General features: G+C 43.9%; 1 protein-coding gene across 1 annotated transcript in view; it reads left to right on the top strand.

Moving 5' to 3' along the window:
* The window catches only part of NSF (N-ethylmaleimide sensitive factor, vesicle fusing ATPase), a 74,625-nt gene that overhangs the window by 23,140 nt on the left and 30,107 nt on the right, over positions 1-21,378 (top strand). The window contains exons 3-4 of the mRNA XM_044296533.1: positions 5,227-5,326; positions 7,467-7,506. Of these exons, the coding sequence (XP_044152468.1) occupies positions 5,227-5,326; positions 7,467-7,506 (140 nt within the window). The remainder of the gene's footprint in view (positions 1-5,226; positions 5,327-7,466; positions 7,507-21,378) is intronic.

Here is a 21,378-nt window from a genome sequence, read left to right as displayed (position 1 = left end):
GAAGCCACCAGTCTCTAGCCAATTCTGACCTTCCGACGGGCCCATCCTATTCATTTTTAATGTGGGTGCTACTTTTGCTGCCAACGTAGTGGCTCTCGTGTAAGTAATTCTGGGATCTTTAGTAAGAGACGACCCTATAGTCTTGTCATCTAAAAGGAGATGCCAGTGTTTCCTAATAATTCTCTCTACCTGTCGGTGTTGTGAATGGTAGGGTAGAATCATCCTTAACACCTCATCTGATGGGGGTGTGCACTTCTGGACAAAAAAGTCCTGTCTATTCATATTTCTCACTTTGACCAAGGCTTTTTCCACTATCTGATCTGGGTACTCCCTCTCTTTGAACTGCTGGCTGAGAACCACAGCCTCTTCTTCAAATTGTCTGTGATCAGTGCAATTCCGCTTTAATCGTCTGAATTGGCTGACTGGTATATTCAATAACCATTTGGGTAGATGGCAGCTGGAAAAGCGTATGAAACTGTTCCTAGCTACCTCCTTCACAAAGGTACTACACTTGATCGTGCATCCCTCTATCACTACCCTGATGTCCAGAAACTCAACTTCTTTGTCACTAACCTTCGGGGTAAATGTCAAATTTCTCTCATTAGCGTTAATTTCCACCAAAAAAATCATCCAGAGTCTCTTTGGTACCTTTCCATATGAACAGGACATCGTCAATGTACCTACGCCACAGCACCAGACCCCCCCCAACCTGGGCGCGATGGACTCAGACTCCCACTGAGCCAAAAAGAGGTTGGCATAGCTGGGGGCGAATCTGGTGCCCATGGCGGTACCGGTCAGCTGGAGATAGAAGTCCTGCTCATATGCGAAATAGTTATGTGAGAGAATATAGTCAACTACCTCCAAAATGAACATCAATTGTTCACTTTTAAGAGTGTTATTTATTTGAAACTGTTTCATTAGGGCATCAATGCCCATTTTGTGTTCAATCACAGTGTAGAGGGAGCTAACATCAAGTGTGCCTAAAAACCAGCCCTCTTGCCATTCCAAAGATTCTAATTGTTTGACAATATCAGTGGTGTCTTTGATGTAAGAGGCAGTGCTCTTGACCAGAGGCTGAAGCCAGCGGTCAATATACCGCGAGAGGTTAGCTAAAATAGAGTCAATTCCCGATACTATTGGTCTTCCCGGGGGACATTTCAGATCTTTGTGGATCTTGGGAAGACAATAGAATACAGGAATTCTTTTCTGTGTTTCTGTAATATATCTGGCCTCATGGTCTCGCAGGAGTCCTGCCGTCACTCCCTTCTCACAGAGCGTCCTCAATTCCCTATGGTATTCCTCTGTGGGATCACCTTTGAGTTTTTTCGATAAGTGATCTCATCACTCAGCTGTCTCAAACATTCTCCCCTATATGCTTCTGTATCTAAAATCACCACTGCTCCTCCCTTATCAGCAGGTCTGATCGTAATCTCTTTCATGTCCTGTAGTTCTTGAATCGCATCTCATTCCTTTCTTGTCAGATTAGGATGTGCGATCAGGTCCGAGTGCGACCCTTCAATACTCTCAACTCTTTTTCTACATTCGTCTTAAAGGTGACCATTTCTCCGCTCATTTCCTGTCTGGGGTACTTTTTGGATCTTAGTTTTAAATCAGTATGCGAATATCTCCCAACATCTGCGATGATGGGGGGGGGGGGGAGTCCCATCTAAAAAAAGGGGCGATGATAATGCCTCATACCTATTTGTGACTGCAATGAGTGATTCCTGTTGTGCTATCTCATTAACCTCATTAGTGAATCTGTGTGTGTCTATATTTCCACCGATTCTTTCCTGGATATAACCATTATCACCAGTGGGGACACTCCTATACTGATTTTTACATTTCCTAGTTTTTTTATATATAATTTCTTTTTTAAGGGTATCCAAATTCTTACAGATTCTATCATGCCAGCCTTTAGTCTCCTCCCCAGCAGGGAACTGTTCTAGTTCTTTTTTGATTTTAGTAATCTGTTCGCCTAGTTCATTAGAAATCTCCTGCCGTCGTTTATCATTTGTATCAAACAGACCGACTGAGACTTCAGAAAGGTGTCCCACTCCTCTCTAAAGGTATCATTGACTAGGTCACTAGCTGGGGTTTTATTCAGGGCTAGACCTTTCGGAATGATCCCCTTTTGTAGAAAATGAGAAAGTGAGGTCACCTCCCACTTATTGCATAGCTGTCGTTGGAGAAGTTTCTCCAAATCTCTAAAGACATCACTGTTGGATCTCAAATAGTTCGATCCAGCACCTCCTTCATCATTGAAGACAAGTTCATCGATCTTCTTAAATTTACTGTTTATATGTTCCCAAATATCCATTACGGTCTACAAGGAGCACAACTGAAGGGTGGATAAGAAATGGAGAAAACTAGTGTGAATCAGTGACTCACCTATAGACCGAATAGATAAGGGTGCTCACCTCTCGGTCCACCCAGATCGCACAAATAGATCAGAAAAAATAGTAGGTAAACGAGGGGCACTCCGTATAAGGGAATACAAGAACTTCTGTTTACTCTGGCTCGCTGATAAAGGGTTCCTAACAGGCATTTTGAGTATATAGAAAGAGATTGCTAACAGGGACAACCCCTTTGTTGAGATGAGGAGGGTTTGGTCTAATTTATGCAAATACGTATGAGCTTAGCTACAACAGCTGGTTTCACAGGAGCAGGCAGATCCAGAGATCTCACTTGATGTCGTCTACAAGTCCAGATAAATAAGCATCAGAGACAAGGAGCTGGCAGTAGGACCCATTTTGAGGAGCAACATATGGCTGCATAAGACCTGTCATAGAGCTTTTTTGAGGTCATGACCCAGGAAGTCATAAAGACCTGCAATTTGATTGAACTTTATACTTGCAAGACAGACACTGACAATATTGTGATCATTGCAGAATATAAAATCTGTGATACAGTCCTAACCTCAGTATCTGAGGAAAGGGATTTAGGGATCATTATTTCAGAAGACTTAAAGGTAGGCAGACAATGTCACAGAGCAGCAGGAAATGCTAGCAGAATGCTTGGGTGTATAGGGAGAGGCATTACCAGTAGAAAGAGGGAGGTGCTCATGCCGCTCTACAGAGCACTAATGAGACCTCATTTGGAGTATTGTGCGCAGTACTGGAGACCATATCTCCAGAAGGATACTGATACTTTGGAGAGAGTTCAGAGAAGAGCTACTAAACTGGTACATGGATTGCAGGATAAAACTTACCAGGAAAGATTAAAGGACCTTAACATGTGTAGCTTGGAAGAAAGACGAGACAGAGGGGATATGATAGAAATACATAAAGGGAATCAACAAGGTAAGGCCTCTTTCACACTTGCGTTGTCCGGATCCGGCGTGTACTCCACTTGCCGGAATTACACGCCGGATCCGGAAAAACGCAAGTGTACTGAAAGCATTTGAAGACGGATCCGTCTTCAAAATGCTTTCAGTGTTACTATGGCACCCAGGACCCTATTAAAGTCCTGGTTGCCATAGTAGGAGCGGAGAGCGGGGGAGCGGTATACTTACCATGCGATCACGTCATCCATGCGTGTGGGGCCCCCTGACGTCACTCTGGAGCGCCCCGGGAGCCGCACGGATGGTAAGTATACTGCTCCCCCGCTCCCCGCTACACTTTACCATGGCTGCCAGGACTTTAGCGTCCCGGCAGCCATGGTAACCATTGAGAAAAAGCTAAACGTCGCATCCGGCAATGCGCCGAAACAACGTTTAGCTTAAGGCCGGATCCGGATCAATGCCTTTCAATGGGCATTCATTCCGGATCCGGCCTTGCGGCAAGTCTTCAGGATTTTTGGCCGGAGCAAAAAGCGCAGCATGCTGCGGTATTTTCTCCGGCCAAAAAACGTTCCGTTCCAGAACTGAAGACATCCTGATGCATCCTGAACGGATTTCACTCCATTCAGAATGCATTAGGATAAAACTGATCAGGATTCTTCCGGCATAGAGCCCCGACGACGGAACTCTATGCCGGAAGAAAAGAACGCAAGTGTGAAAGAGCCCTAAAAGAGGAGAGAATATTTAAAAGAAGAAAAACTGCTACAAGAGGACATCGTTTTAAATTAGCGGGGCAAAGGTTTAAAAGTAATATCAGGAAGTATTACTTTACTGAGAGAGTAGTGGATGCATGGAATAACCTTCCTGCAGAAGTGGTAGCTGCAAATACAGTGAAGGAGTTTAAGCATGCATGGGATAGGCATAAGGCCATCCTTCATATAAGATAGGGCCAAGGGCTATTCATAGTATTCAGTATATTGGGCAGACTAGATGGGCCAAATGGTTCTTATCTGCCGACACATTCTATGTTTCTATGGGGTGTCACGCTAATAGGATCCCCAGCAATCTGTTTCAGTTATGTGGGGGAAAACTAAGGGTTATATTTCTCTGCAGCGCCACCACTGGGTATATGAAGCATTACCGTTTCCATTGATATCATTTGTGATGGAAGGACAGGTCCTCCACAGAGTGCAAGTGTAGCCTCTTTCCACTCTCGCTAATGAACGGGAGGAGACCCCTCTGTTGATTTAGAATCCATCACAGGGTATGCTGCTTTCAGCAGGCTTCATCGAAAATTTGGTTGGATCAGAATTTTTTGTTCAGCTGTGAAAAGTGTTAACGATTCAGGATAATTATGGAGGATTCCTAAATGTGGAGCCAGCCTTCGCTCATTAGCAGCTAAACTGCAATTACAAGTTCTCATATTGAGGAGAGCACTTACGAAAACAAAGCCACACTTCTTCATGCAAATGGAAAACTAGCCTCCAACCTCATGTTGTGGGACATTTATTTGCTGAGGTGATAATTCTTCTGAGAGGAACTGTTGGAATCCTCAAGAACAGAATTTTCAGTGCTTTACTTGTTGTGTTTTATACACAATCCTTCTAAAAGCTTTGTTGCCGGGACTTTGGGGACACCACTGTTCTAGTGATACTCCTCCCGGTGCCCATGTGTCCACCTTGTGTCATTGGCCCTATTGGAAGACAAGGCAGAGTAGAGCAGAAGGTTGTGGCTGTCTTGCCAGGCAACAGTGGTTTGTTCTTCTGTTGGGATACTTTGACTGGTTGTGACTATCAGTTTCTAATGGAACCAGTGGCCACATTTGTAGCCTGGTTGACTGCACATACTTTATTCCTTGCCTTATATCCATATACCTTATCATAAGACTGACTTATTATCTAGTAAAAATGACGCCTCTTGATATTCACATACCCACCATCTATTTCTAGGCATGTCGTTATAAGGACATCCCCGAACCATCGATATATCTTCACCGTGAAGACCCACCACACTGTCCTGCCAGGGAATATTGCTTTCAGCCTTCCTCAGGTAAGACAAAGATGTTTTACATTTCCTGCTCCTTCAGATATGTGACACAGAATCCATTGGGAAGCTCTTCAGCTCTTCTTATGTGAGCCTTGCATCTGTGTTCTTTACTACTGTTGAATCTGCAGTCTGTCCGCAAATGGGTCCGCATCCGTTCCACAATATGTGCCGACCCATTTATTCTCTATGGGGCCGGAAGAGATGTGGAGAGCACACTATGTGCTCCCCGCATCCGCATTTTCGGAGAGTGGCCCCGAACTTCAGGGCTTCGGCCCCGAACTTCCAGGCCGTGGCTCCTCAAAAAAAACAGAACATGTCCTATTCTTGTCCGGACAAGAATAGGCAATTCTATGGGGGGTGCCGGCCTGGTGTATTGCAGATCCGCAATACACTACGGACGTGTGAATGGACCCTAAAGGAGTTGTCTGGTTTCTTATATTGATGATTTATCCTCAGGATAGACAAAAAAGGAAGATGGCTCCTGCGCTCCGTTGTGTGTGGTGCCAGTGGAAAAGTAATTCCAACGTAGATCCACGGCACTTGGTGTAATAATCTTTAAAGAATTATTTATGAGTTACAGAAATGAGGGTCCAGTATAGACCGAAACATTCATTGATATATGAGCGAGATTGGATATCACTTTATCTATACTGAACCCGGAATTCTGTAATTTTAGAAATAAAATAATTCTTTAAACATTATCCTCAGAATAGGTCATTAATAGCAAATTGGTGAGGGTCTGACTCCAATCACCCTCGTTGATCAGCTGTTAGAAGAGAACGCAGCGCTCCAGCAAGTGCAGAGATCTCTTCACTGTTTACCTGCATTGCAGCAGCGAGCAGTGTAATTACAGCTCCTCTGTCCTATTCACTTGAATAGGACAGAGTGTAACTACAGCTGCTGCTTCCCATCCAAGTGACTGGAATTACACTGCTCATCACTGCGAAGTCTACAGCGAGCAGGTAAACAGAGAAGAGACTGCAGCACTAAGTTATCTTCAAACAGCTTAAAAATGATAGTATACTTATGTCTCACTGCAACGCTATTCTCTGTGCCACTTCTTGTTTACAGACTACAGTGGTGACATGCAGGTATATAGCCCGTGACCAGTGCAACCAATCAATGACCTCAGCAGTCTTGAGCTCTTACTAAGCCCTGGCTCACACGATCGTGCTCAATCCTAGAAACTCGGTCCGTGTGGTGGCCACATCTCCTAGACCAGGGATGCCCAACCTGCGGTCCTCCAGCTGTTGTAAAACTACAACTCCCACAATGCCCTTCTGTAGACTGATAGCAGTAGGCTGTCTAGGCATGCTGGCAGTTATAGTTTTTCAACATCTGGAGGGCCGCAGGTTGGGCATGCCTGTCCTAGACTGACCGTGGCTCCCCTGACCCGAACTGACTGCATCATACTAGTGATTGGCTGTTTTGGACATGTGGAGTTTACAGCTGTGTCACTGGTGTGGCCATAACCCCTGGCAACGAGCAGTAAACAAAGCTGATATAAAAAGTATTTAGATAATAAGTAAGTGCGTTATTTGGAAATGATGCATTATATGAGAGCACATGGGACAACACCTTTACAGAAGCACTCCTACAAAAATCTTTATTCTGTACATGATGTAAACTGTAGTGACGGTAACCTTCTTACCAGTGACTGTATTTGTGAGTTATAACCTCCTTTCTGATCCTCAGCTGTGTCATGTGACCAGTTCTCTGCCTCTCCAACCGACACAGGACAGGAAGTCAGTTTCTCTATTAATTCCTATGAGGGCTCATTCAGATAAATACGGTCGTCTAAATGAGGAATACATAGAGAAACTGGCTTCCTGTCCACGCATAAGATGCTGTGTTATTTTGAGAGTCACAGTGTCTGTCATATGACACAGCAGTCACTGGTAAGACGATTACTGTACCTTCACTGCAGTTTATATGTACTTCTATAACAAGTCAGGATAAAACTTTTTGTGGCAAATGCTTCTTTAAAGAATTGCAAGAAAAATAAGAAACATGGAATCGACAAAGTAATACAATATTAAGTTCACCACTGTTTGTTACGGTAGCAGTTTCTGTATCTACTGTTTCATAATACAGATGGTTACCTTTTTTTTTCTTTTTTGCCTTCTGCTTTCTGCTTCTATAGAGGAAATGGGCTGGTCTCTCCATTGGGCAAGAGGTGGAAGGTAAGAAAAACCCAGAACGTGGGGATTCTTTGCGTGGATGAGTAGGAAACCTAGATATTATTGTACATGTATGGTAAAGTAGTTAGGAGTTACTGGAAGCTTTGTTGGCTGCTTTTGTAACTATTACAGACTTTACCACCACTTTCAAGGGAGTCTGTGAGCAGTTTTGTCAGTGCCAAACTGCTGACAGACCTAAGGATGGAGGACAGGAGGTAATACGTAAATCTGTTTTTAATCCTGTCCACAGCAATTACATTTAATTTTAACTTCACTCCTTGGATTAAAGGCAGTGACAGAGGTATATATTGTCTCTTGTACCCTGCCCCAAAACTGCTGGCAGACTTTTGTTCAATTTACTCTATGCCTTAGGGTACTTTCAAATTAGCGTTTTTCTTTTCCGGCACTAAGTTCCGTCAAAAGGGCTTAATGCCGGAAAATAACTGATCAGGCATATCCCCATGCATTCTGAATGGAGAGCAATCCGCTCAGGATGTCTTCAGTTCAGTCTTTTTGACTAATCAGGCAAAAGAGAAAACCGTAGCATTCTACAGTTTTATCTCCGGCGAAAAAAACTGAAGACTTGGCGGAATGCCGAATCCAGCATTTTTTTCCATAGGAATGTATTAGAGCCGGCATTCATAAAAAAATAAAAAAATAAAAAATAAAAATGCCAGATCAGTTTTGCCGAATGACACCGGAAAGACGGATCCGGCATTTTAATGCATTTTTTTGACTGATCAGGCATTTTTTAAGACTGATCAGGATCCTGATCAGTCTTACAAATGCCATCAGTTTGCATACGTTTTGCCGGATCCGTCAGGCAGTTCCGGTGATGGAACTGCTTGTCGGATCACTCTACCGCAAGTGTGACAGTAGCCTTAGTTGGAGTCACAGAAACGAGTCCTAAATCTCTAAGATGGGGGAAACCCACGTAAATCAGCTCGGCACTTTAAATATTTGGTCTAATTAACTGATTATTATGGAATTTGTCTAAAAGGAAAACTGTCTTTGTTGCCCATAGAGAGTTATCGGAGCTAAGCTTTTGTTTCTTAAAGGCTACGGAAATCTTTGTGCATGAAAAATGTATAAACCCATTTCTGACTAAAATACAGCTGAAAAAAAATTGCAGATATGTTTTTTGGATTCAATGTAACGTTTTATGCGCTCAGCAATGCTCATACCTGGTTTTCAAGCACTTCCCAATTCACAGTTCACTGGTGACATGTTCTCTTCACTGACCCTTTTTTTTTTTTTTTGTGTGTATATGCAGGAGCACAGCTCCGCTCCTCCTCCCATGTGTTCCTTTACAAAACCCCTCACACACGCTGTTAGATGGAACATCCTTCTGGGACTGCTAATTAGCATCCTCCATCATACTGACTGTGAATTGATAACCGTATACACCTGGATTTGATCATTGTCCATAATGCCCCTCCGTAGTGTCCCCAGTATATTTAATGTCCCTTAGTAGATATCCTGCCCTGCATGTAGTGCTGTCCATCAATATAATGCCCCCCCATGTAGTGCTCTCTATAGATATTATGCCCCATATACTGCCCCCCATCAATATAATGCCCCCATGTAGTGCTCTCTGTAGATTTAACTACTGGAGGCACTGCAGGGGCATTATAAGGCACCTCTGTACTGCCCCCAGTATATATTATGCCCTCCTGTAGGGCCTTCAGTAGATTTAATGCCCCCATGTAGTGCCCTTTTATTTATATATATATATATATATATATATACACACCCCCCCCCATGTAGTGCCCTCTTTAGATATAATGCCCCCATGTAGTGTTCTCTGTAGATATAATGCTCCCCATATAGTGCCCTCACTTTACCGTCTTGTCTGCTACATTACTTATAATGCCCAGAGCTGAGCTGTCTGTCATGTCAGTTTGCTGCGGAGCCGATCTTTGCTCCATGATGAAACGCTGGGCTATCCTAGTTGACTACCATGTGAAGAAAATAACGCTCCTGTTTTCTTTGAATGCATGGTAGTCAACTAGGATAGCATGGAGCACAGATCCTCTTCGCAGCACCAATCAGATAGGGATGACTTATCCATAGGATAGGTCATCAGTATTTAAAGGGGTTGTACACATTTTACTATTGATGTATACTATCCTTGATGTATACTATCCTCAGGGCACCCAGCACCCCCTATTTGAAGAGAAGGCAGCGTTCATATGAGCGCTGTCTTCTCTGCTGTGTTTAACTGCTTGCAGCAGCAGCAATAAGTAGTGTAATTACAAGTATGGCATCCCCATAGACTGATCCGTCTCATAGAAGTGAATGGGGACGCCATACTTGTAATTATACTGCTCACCGCTGCAACTTCTGTGGCGAGCAGGTAAACAGCTGATCAGCAGGGTTGAGGGGTGTTGGCCCCCCGCCGATCTGATAGGATAGGTCATCAATAGTAAAATGCAGACACCCCTTTAAGTCTCGGAAAACCCCTTTAAATGAGGCCTGTGTCTTTATGGTTTGTACATACCCCATAAGTAAATGGCTTACGGTTATTTACATGTGATGTATCCTTACTATGGATTTAATATCTGAAGTGCTGACAATGATGTCAATCATTTGATATCTCTGCATCACTCCCGCGTTCTCTGCCTTGCTGAACCAGAAGGCAGTTTCCGGCTGTGCACTGAATAATGGAGGCGCTGGGGAATTAACCACATCTCCGCATGCTATAAATAATCTCTCTGATGCCCCTGCTCCCTCGGCTTAATGCTGATATTTTATTAGCATGTTAGCCAGTGGCTTAAGCGTCACTTATGAATGGAATAGATCCTCTCTGGGGTATTGAACAGCAAATAGGTGCTCTGCTTTGTGTTTAACACTATGGCGGCACATTAACCCATTCCTAGGCTTTGTGTACAGGATGCAGTTTTATTTTCAGAATGAATGTGCTAGTTTAAGTCGATTTCATATTTGAAAAAACTATTTTCACAGTCGGCAATAACTAACATTGATGATGCCAATTCTCTTACCACATGGCACACCCAGCTGTCTTCTGGGGCTCAGTCTAGTTAGGGTCCATTCACACGTCCGCAAAATGGGTCCGCATCCGTTCCACAATTTTGCGGAACAGGTGCGGACCCATTCATTTTCAATGGGGCCGGAATGTGCTCTCTGCATCCGCACTTTCGCTTCCGCACTTCCGGATCCGCAAAAAAATAGAATATGTCCTATTCTTGTCCGCAATTGTAGACAAGAAAAGGCATTTTCTTCTTTCACATAATGTCACTGTCTCTGTTGCTGTCTTTTGTGATATGTATCTGAATATTTGCTTGTGAAGTTTGGGACTCCCCTGCGTGGGCTGTCACTACTTCTTGCTGTCTTGACTCATGCCTAATGTTAAACTTCAATAAAACGAGTTAAAAAAAAAAAGGCATTTTCTATGAGTGTGTCGGTGATGTGCGGTCCAAAAAATGCATACAGACGTGTGAATGGACCCTTAGGCAGTAATATGAGAGCAATGGTTAGGGGTGTCTTGCCAAGCTAGGATTCTTGCAGCCGATCCCTGGATAAAGCAGAATTCATCCGCAGTGGAGGAATTCAGAGAGAAACTTGGTTGGAAAAGGGTATCTATAAAAATGGAATATAATGCAGAATAGGCCATCAATGTCAAAATCCTGGACACGCCCTTTAAAGGAGTTGTCCACTTTAAACAGGTTTGATAACATGTGGGGGCCCTGGATAGACACTCTGGCATTACCGTCCGATATTCTCTTGAGAGAGATGCTCTTTCTCAGATTGTAGACTTGGGGAGGGCAGAGTTTTGCGTATTTTTGTATTATGTTGGAATTCTGGTGACTGTATAGTATAGCTGTCTGCAGTTCATATGTTTACACCCTTCCTGCTTCTATATGATGACAATTTACAGGTTCCCAGGAGTACAGTATTGATGACCTGTTCACGGAATAGGTTATCAATAATATATGATAGGTGGGGGCTACGTATGAAGAGGCTACGGTGCATTTGTTTCCTCAGAGTATAGTGGCTGTGCTTGGTATTGCATCCCATTCTCTTGAAAGGGACTGAGCTGCACTTAGGCCCTGTGACTGATAAACGTGATGTCATTACCCTTGGAAGATTCCGCGGTGCCCCATGATTAAATGTTGATGACCTATCCTGAGAATGGGTCAGCAATGTTTTACTCCCAGAAAATCCACTAAACTTTTTTTATTTTTTTATTCAGATATCTTTTTATTAAGTTTTATCCAAAAACAAATAAAATGCACATCATGTTTACAGTGTCTAAAACAGTTCAGACATAGTAGGATAGAGTATTGCCATGACAATCATAATTGACTTAAGTATTAATCAAGTGCAAGTCCACAACCCCCCCCCCACGAGACAATCACAGTAAGGGCTCATGTACACGACCGTTTAGTTTTTTGCGGTCTGCATATTGCGTATCCGCAAAAACGGATGCCGCCTGCGTGCCTTCTGCAATTTGCGGAACGGAACAGGAGGCCCATTATAGAGATGCCTATTCTTGTCCGCAAAACGGACAAGAATAGGAAATGTCTCATAATTTTTGCGGGGTCACGGAACGGAGCAACGGATGCGGACAGCACACAGAGTGCTGTCCGCATCTTTTGCGGACCCATTGAAATTAATGGTTCCGTATACGGAATCAAAATACGGTCCGTATACGAAATGCAAAAAACGTTCCTGTGCCTGAGCCCTAACAGTTGGCTGCCAAAAATTAAGGAAGAGGAGGAGAAATAAAGATTCAGGGTTGACTCCCTGAAGAGAAGGAGAATGAAGAGGCTCCCCCGGGGTAGCAGCAAGGCCCAGTCATCAGCACGTACCCTTAATTGGATTTAGGAGGACACTACAATGTCATAACTTCAGGTTCCCTAGTATTGTACCCTACCTCAATTATGGATGTATAAGTCCCCTAGTAAGTGCCAACCACGGTCTGCAGACTCTGGATCTATCAATCCAGGGACCCCATATAGCCTCAAATTTTGAGAAGCAGTTTCGCTTGAGATAGACCCCCCTCTTTCCAGTCTAATAACATTTAGTCATGCTATACACTCTGCTATAACAGGAGGCAGTGCTTGTAGCCACTTGGCTGCCAGAGTGCCTGGTGCCTGGTACAACATCCTATTTATTCCTATAATAATAGGCGTCTGTAGTTGATCAGATTAAAAAATGCAGAGTAGGCACATTTTAGGATTGAGAGGGAAATGTGCACTATACACTTTATTGATTAGCTGTATTACCTCACTCCAATGGTCTCTTATTGCACAGCAGCTCCATAGCGTATGTAACAGATCAGCCTCTGACTCACTACATTTTGGACAACAGGAGTCTCCTCTACATCCAATTTTAAGCAGGAATAGTGGGGTCTTGTACACTCTATTTATCAAAAACAGCTGGGACAATCTAGCAGCTTCACTCAGAGATAAGCTCGGGGTCAATGCCAGAAATTAACTATTTTAAATAGAAATTAACTTTCTGTGGGCTTGTTCTTAGAGTCTCAACATAATCAACACTATTTAACTACTGCCTGGTAGGGTTGATCATGCTGAATAAAACAATACCTTTGCTTTGTCTGTTAAACAGCTGCAGAGATATCTGCGTTTTTATTCAAGTGCAAATGAGCACGTTGGAGGACCAGGGGGCAAGGCTGAATCCTTGGAGCACTGCTTTTGTAACACCCCTGTGGTCTGCACACTCCTCCTCCCCTTGATTGACACGGCTAGACATCAACATGCTGAAGGCAGAATTGTGTCATAGCATGTACATATCATATACACTACTTACTATAGCCTCACCATATTGATAAGAGTGGATTTCTGTTTAGAAAGCTAATACATATTACTAGTTTATCCACAGGCACACTACATGATTGTAAAGGAACCAGTAAGGCTACTTTCACACTTTCGTTTGGTGCGGATCCGTCATGCATCTGCACAGACAGATCCGTTCAGATAATACAACCGTCTGCATCCATTCAAAACGGATCCGTTTGTATTATCTTTAACATGGCCAAAACGGATCCGTCTTGAACACCATTAAAAGTCAATGGAGGACGGATCCGTTTTCTATTGTGCCAGATTGTGTCATAGAAAATGGATCTGTCCCCATTGACTTACATTGTGTGTCATAACGGATCCGTTTGGCTCAGTTTCATCAGACGGACACCAAAATGCTCCAAGCAGCGTTTTGGTGTCCGTCTCCAGAGCGGAATGGAGACGGAACGGGGAAAACTGATGCATTCTGAGCGGATCCTTTTCCATTCAGAATGCATTAGGGCAAAACTGATCTGTTTTGGACCGCTTGTGAGAGCCCTGAATGGATCTCGCAAACGGAAAGCCAAACGCCAGTGTGAAAGTATCCTAATATGTATTACCATTCTAAGCATAAAAAGCCACTATTCTCAGCATAAGGCTATAGGCTGACCACTTACCTCCAAGCTATAACCTTATAACATTAAGAATTAGTTTTTTTTTCTGTACTTAGAAAGCTAATACGTATTACTGTTTTTTTTTAAATCAAATATTGTGCCTGTGATTAAACCAGTAATATCTATAGTAGTTTTATAATCCACTCTTCTGAATATTGTAAGGCTATAGTCAGTAGTGTATATGATGTGTGTGCTAGGACACAGCTCTGCCCTCAGCATGCTGATGTCTAGCCCTGTCAACCAGGTGGAGGGGAAAGTGTGCAGACCACAGGGGTGTTACAAAAGAATTGCTCCAAGGATTCTGCCCCGCCACCTGGTGCTCCAACTGGTTCTTAGACCCCCTCTGATCTAAACTTTTGATATGTCTCTGACATATCAAAAATGTTTTGAAAAGTGACCCTTTAACAAATTCAGTAGAACTACAGAAACCAATACCCCTGATGTGAAAGCTGCCTGCACTGTAGACTGACACATTGTAGAAAACTACCAGAGATATGTATTTAGCTCGCAGAGCATTTGTATCTGCTTCTCAGCTGATGGCAGGACTAGAAATGCATAGAGATCTTCTGAATGCAAACACGTGTTTTCATTCACTGACAGCAAACAGTGATCTTGAAAATGGTGAGAATTCACAACAGTAAGCTTGTTGGAAAGTTTTAGAACATAACATTTATACATTGATTATGAATTCTTTATCTAATACTGGAAATTAAGGCTGGGTTCACATCGCATTTTATGCCGTATACGTTAGAAAAAAGAGGACACAAAAACGCAGCGCGCCACGTTATTGTATCCTGCAGAGTCCAGTAATAAAAAGTGTACATTTTATTTTTTTATTTTATTTTTTTCAATGGAACTCTAGGGTGAATGGATGCCACTGTATGGACAAAATGTGGCGTGAACCCCGTCTAATAATAAAATGTTTATTATCTCTCACTTATGGGGATTCCAAAATGTTATTCCTGGGAATATTTGTTCCAAATATTGTATGATGGTCCCTCCCCAACCCCCAGCAGTTTACATGAGACGAACTGGAGATAATAACCTGTAATATGAAGAACTGCAGTCAGCGGTCTAGCATTGCAGCCGATCTACATTGTGAAGAAATGCTTATTAATGCCTTCAGTCCAGACATATGGCAGTGCCCATGTGGAGCTTGCGTTGAGCGGTTTGCGGGCAGCAGATGGCTCAGCAAAAACCCCTGTCAAATTCCAGAGCGACTGGACTAGGGGATCTCATCTACAGTTCACGTTCCTGGATCAGTAGATAAGATCATGCTTTTAAGCAAATAGGTTTTGCTTTCCATCTGTTCGGTGCTGCCATATGTGTTCATGTGATCAAAACGGTGCCCGTTCCGTCAGAGATCATTCCATTTTTTTATTGTAAGGAAATCTGTGCTCATCACTTTCCAGATAATCCTATAACTCGTCTTTATTAACAGAAGCACGGAAGTTGACTGTATAGTTGTATTTCCAACTATTTCTTTTTTTAAATCGTTGCATTTAGCTTCTCCTCAGTTATTCCTCCTGGAATTATGAATGAATTGATAACTGGATGTTACTATTCCTCTCCTCCCTTCACCCTGTCAGCGTTCATTACATAGTGTCAGAATGTGCAGTCACAAGTAGTGGATAAGGGGAATGGTAACGCCCTGTTGTCACTTTATTTCTACATTTCCAGCAGGAATAACATAGTGTCACTATACAGTTCTAAGAAAAGATGCTTCAGAAGTTTTATTTCACATCGAATGCAAATGTGTACGAGTCCTCTTTAAGAGAGCGGCTGTTGTGAATAAGCTGCCTGCACGTTGGAGGACCGTGCACATGGCCCATTGCTTCCTCTGATCTTCAGTGCTTCTAGTCAGTGTGCAGATTGAGTTAAGAAGGGTGTACTTGTGAGCCAAGACCAGGGTCTGATAGTCTATCGCAATGTCACAGCCGTTCTCGAAAGAAAAGTGCTTAGGGCAGCAGGACTCGAGCCGCAGCGTGATGCAGTAATGTCTCCTGAGCTGTCCATGGTCCTGAATCTGGAGATCAGGACTGCGCTGTCCGTGTGTAGTCCATCCGTTCAGACTGAGCTGATGATATGGTCACAAATGTTAGAGGGGGTGTCCTGTCATGACGACCCTTGTCCATATGGACGTCTCTTAGGACCCCCTTCTCCTGACTTGGGCTGCCTTGTACGGACTCTGTTCATACTGCTATATTTTCCCTGCCACAGACAGGGCACTACCAAGCTGTCGAGCGTCAGACAGAAGGAAGAAAATTAGATATCTTGTAGTCAAGGATTTTAATAGGCTTGATGTGGCTGATAACAGGGAACAATAGGTCACATTCCACTAAACGGCACATAAACATACAGTGGATTTTAGCTCATTAGAGATCATCTTGCCGTGTAAAGCCTGTATTACACAGGCCGATTGAGCAAGCGATTGTTGGGAGGAAAGCTTTCCCTCCTGGCAATCGCTTGCTAGCTAGCAGAGGAGACTGCTGCTATTACATGCAACGATCTCCTCCGCAGCATGGGGGGAGCGATCATTATTCCATCGGCAAACGATGATTTTTTTAAGTGTGCTTACAAATCACAATAGTCTGACGAACAAGCGTTTGCTCGTTCATCGGGCAATCAGCGGTAGTATTACACTGCCAGATTATTGCTAATGAGCGTTCATGCAAACAACGTAAAATCAGCAGGTGTAATACAGCCCAAGGGTACATTCACACGGCCATAAGTGTTTTGTGGTCCGCAAATTGCGGATCCGCAAAACACTGATATCGGCCGTATGTGCTCCGTATTTTGCAAACCACACATGGCTGGCGCTATATAGTAAATGCCTATTATTGTCTGCAATTGCGGGCAAGAATACGACATGCTTATTTTTTTTCGGGGCCGCGGAACGGGACAACGGATTCGGACAGCACATTGTGTGCTGTTCACATCTTTTGCTACCCCATTGACATGAATGGGTCCGCACCCGTTCTGCAAAATTGCGGAACCGATGCGGATCTATTTATACGGTCGTGTGAATGCACCCGTAATACTACGAGCTTGTACATCGGACAGTTATGATTTTTAAGCACGCTTAAAAATCATTGTTTGCCGTGACAGATTGTGGTGTCTAATTACGATCTGCTGCCAGCAAACCACTAGACAGCATGGGGACGAGTGATGGCAAGGAGATCGCTTCTCCTCACGCTTCGGATTAGATCGCTGCATGTGATTGCTGGGAGGGAAAGCTTGTGTAAGGCTACTTTCACATCTGCGCTTTGCATTCTGGTTTAGAGATCCTCTGCCGGAGCAAGATCTTGCCGTTCAGTATAATTGATCAGGATGCATCCGTTCCGTTCGGCAGCTGTAATAAATCGAAACTGAACAAACCAAGAGAAGTCAATGGGTGACGGATCTTTTTTTTTTTTTTTTTTCGGTATTGAGTGCTGATGTATTAATGCAGGCAGCCTGCATCTTACCATCCACTGTTATGCAGAGAACAAATTCTGTTGGATGGCGATATAAAGACCTATTAAATAATAACGCATTATTCACTGCTTCAGGGCGTCTTCTGCATCAGGAAATAGATGTGAGAGAGACGCGGGGAGATACTTGCATGAAGCCTGGCGCAGCCATATGCCGCTCTATTCTGGCGCCAGGGACATTCCTCGTCCCCTGCGAATCATGTTCTCTCCATGCAGATCATCACCTCCCCTGCCCCCACAAGATGCTGCAGTTTGCTTGACCCTCTCTTGGCTGCAGTAGACTTTTCTCCAAGGACACTTGCCCTTGTATCTTCTCATTAACCCAATGCATGCCTGTCTCTTGCCCACATTGCTTTTGTTTTCTCCCTCCCCTTCTTCAAGCATCTTGTCTTATTCCAGCCCAAACCTCTGATATGTGCAGATTTCTTCCTTCGCTGTGCAATGCAGCACCATGTCCTCCTCCATCACGTCCCAGCTCCCTGTCATGGCCATGTCCATTCTAGATGCTGGTAGTTAAAGGGGAATGGTACCTGAACACATTCAGCCATCCTGGAGGCAGAGGAGTTAATATAAAACATAACCTATGGTGACAGTAGCAGTATGCAGGTAGATAAATCTGTTCTCTATATATGTACCGTATATTCTGTACGTGCACAGAGATTAGTGCAGCCAAGCTGTTGCCATAGAAACAGCTGCATTTCTTTGTTACTTTAGGTTATCGCCTATACCAGTATTTGATTTTTGCTCGCTGTCTGCAATAACCCGGGGGAGTCGCTGCTTTGTAGATGGTTTCTTGTGTCGGGGAGATGAGAAGATTCCAGTTACCATGGTGATAATATAACTATGGAAGCATCACCCACTCAACTGCCAGTGCGCTAGATTGACGGCATCGTCCTACACGTACCTCCGGGTCGCTGTTCTAAGGATATGACATCTCTTCCATTGAATTTCCTTCTGTCTGGATTATCAGATGTTCTGGATTATCAGACATCCTTTGAAAATATACCTGTAAGCATAGAGAACAGCACAAACCGCCATGAGGGCAGATCTTGGCTTTCAGCTTCTGGTTCTGTAAGATCCCAGATTATCTTGGCGTTCTCTTCTAGACAAGTGCAGGACCATTAGACTTTGTACATTATAGGATGGCAGAATACGAAGAAATTACAGGTTGGTATCTGTAGGCTCCGTTCACATGGGGGTTTCTGCTGTAGAATACTTAGAATGTGCCCTCCTGGTTTCTGCCACTGGTTTCCAGTGTGATGGCCGCGGACCCGCCTGTGGTTTAGCAGTTACCTGCAGCATCCCCCGAACACCCCACCAAGAAAGGGCACGTTCTTTCTTCTAGTGGCTATAAGGCTCCATTCACACGTCCGCAATTCTATTCCGCAGTTTCGGGTCCGCAATTCCATTCCTGAAAAAAAATAGAACATATCCTATTCTTGTCCGCAGTTGCCTCCAGCAAAAAAAAAAAAAAAAGTCTGCGTGAACAGGCATTAGCATCATCTAGACTAGAATCTGTTCTACTATAGCATACCCAATGTGATCAGTCTGTATCAGTTTCCATTCAATCACAGCAAGTAAAATACATGTTGAAAGCAAAAAAAATTATGAAAAAAGTCACCCAGCCTGTTATACTCCACAGTTGCATTAAGGGCTGTTTCACACGAGCGGGTGCCGTGCGTGACATCCGCTCCGTCAATGACAGCCAAGACCCGATGCAGACTGCAGAAGCACGGAGCATTAACATGACTGATAATGCTCCGTGCCTCTCTGTGATCTCTTTACTACGAAATCACGGTGACAACTTTATCTCGCTGTGATTTCGTAGTAAAGAGGTCACAGAGAGGCACGGAGCATCATCAATCATATTAATGCTCCGTGCTTCTGCTGTCCGCATCGGGTCTTGGCTGTCATTCACGGAGCGGATGTCACGCACGGCATCCGCTCGTGTGAAACAGCCCTAACAGTTGTGCCAGTTGCTAATGGAAACAGTCAAGGTGCTTGATGACCCCCATCAGCTTAGCTGAATGCCTATAATGTAGTAAAAACTAACTGCCTCACTACATCAGGTTATATAATACAGTGCCTCATCCCATAATGCAAATCAGCAGAAGCTCAGTGCTGACCCTGAAAGAGCAAGGAATGCTGAGAGATTTCAGCTCTGCAGTAGAATGCAGATTGTAATTTAGGATCAACACGACACAAAAGTCATACAACGTTACAAGGTCTTTTGTAATGTGGCATGTCCGTCATTGGGTTATCCTGTAAAAGATAACGGTGATAGGTCACAGTTATCACATCAGCGGAGTCCAAGTCCCCGGGACACCCACCGATCAGGTTTTTTTTTTTCCAGGGAGCCGCTATGCTCACCAAAGCTCTTGTGACCTATGCGGGCTCCCGGCGGCTTTCCTAGGACAGCGCGATACATCGTATAGTGGCAGTGCTTTGTATTGCAGCTCAGTTCAATTCACTTCAGTTGGTCTGAGCTGCAACTAGGCCTCGTGACTAATCTACAGTGAAGAGGCTGCAGCGCTCAAGGCCTCTTCTAACAGCTGATCGGCTGGGGTCCTGGGTGTCACACCCCCTCAGATCTAATACTGAAGACCTACCCTGAGGATAAGTCAGAAATATATTTTCCTGGATAACCCCTTTAACTAAATGTTGCATCAAGCACTTTATTGAATCCTGTCCTGCTGTCGGTCGTACTAGAAACACTGGAACCTGAGCACTAGATTGTATACAGTCCATAGTACTATGCCGCTTTCTTAGGCCTCTTGCACACAAACGTATTTTCTTTCAGTGTCCGTTCCATTTTTTTTGCGGACAGTATGCGGAACCATTCGCTTCAATTGGTCCGCAAAAAAAAACCTGAAGTGTGCATTCAGTTTCCGTATGTCCATATTTCTGTTCCGCAAAAAAATAGAACATGTCCTATTGTCTGCATTACAGACAAGGATAGTACTGTTCTATGAAGGGCCAGCTGTTCGGTTCCGCAAAATACGGAATGCACACTGATGTCATCCGTTGTATTTGCGGATCCGTTTTTTTGCGGACCGCAAAACACATGCGGTCGTGTGCAAGAGGCCTTAAAGGGATTATCACACAACATCTTTCTGTTAGACAACACAAAACAAAACCATTTTTCCAGTTGGAACCATTTCAAAAATGTTCCTATGTTATGCATTAGAAAGAAATGTAATATTTAATCATACGGCTGCCCATTTAAGCCCCTCTGGTCTTACAGCCTTGTGGAGCAGATTGTGCAGTGATGAAGGGGTTTTCCAGGCACCTGATACTGATGACTTATGCCCAGGATAGGTCCACTTTACCTGAACTGTGAGGGTCCAACACCCCACTCGTTCTCTGCAGCTGGAATGGGTAGCGCAGCGCCGCGCCGTTGAAAGTGTTGTAGCCATACTGGGTTACTGCAGTTTAGTTCCCATTCACTTCATTCGGAGCAGAGCTGCAGTAACCCCGCACAACCACTGAACGTTAAATGGAGCTGTGCTTCTGCTCCATTCAAAGTACTAGTTCCAGAGTCGGAGGCTGCAGGGAACAGCTGATCGGTGGGGCTAAAGATAGGTCCTCAGAATCTGGAGCCTGGAAAACCCCTTTAACCTTTTAGGAGGGGGTTGCATACTTACTATGTCATTGTATTCAGGTCACATAAGAAATGGATTCAGCACCAGGCACCGAGAAGAAAAATAATGTGCACTTTCTGAGGGTAAAGCCCTTGTGAGAAATCATTGCATTGTAAAGCCATTATGCTAATTGTGTTAACGATCTTCTGCATAGATTAAGAGCTTTTATAGTACATCAATAAGGAGGCTTCAGCAAGAGTGTCCATCATCTCAACATCTTTGATTCTTTAATGAGATGTCCGGTGGAGGATATCTTACTCAGGACCCAGGATATCTTACTCAGATGGCATCAGCTCCAGGCTCCTGAAGTGCTGCTCAGACCAAC

The sequence above is a fragment of the Bufo gargarizans genome, chromosome 6 (genome assembly GCF_014858855.1).
Source record: "Bufo gargarizans isolate SCDJY-AF-19 chromosome 6, ASM1485885v1, whole genome shotgun sequence".
In the NCBI taxonomy this organism is placed as follows: Eukaryota; Metazoa; Chordata; class Amphibia; order Anura; family Bufonidae; genus Bufo; species Bufo gargarizans.
This window is presented reverse-complemented; position numbering and strand designations above follow the sequence as displayed.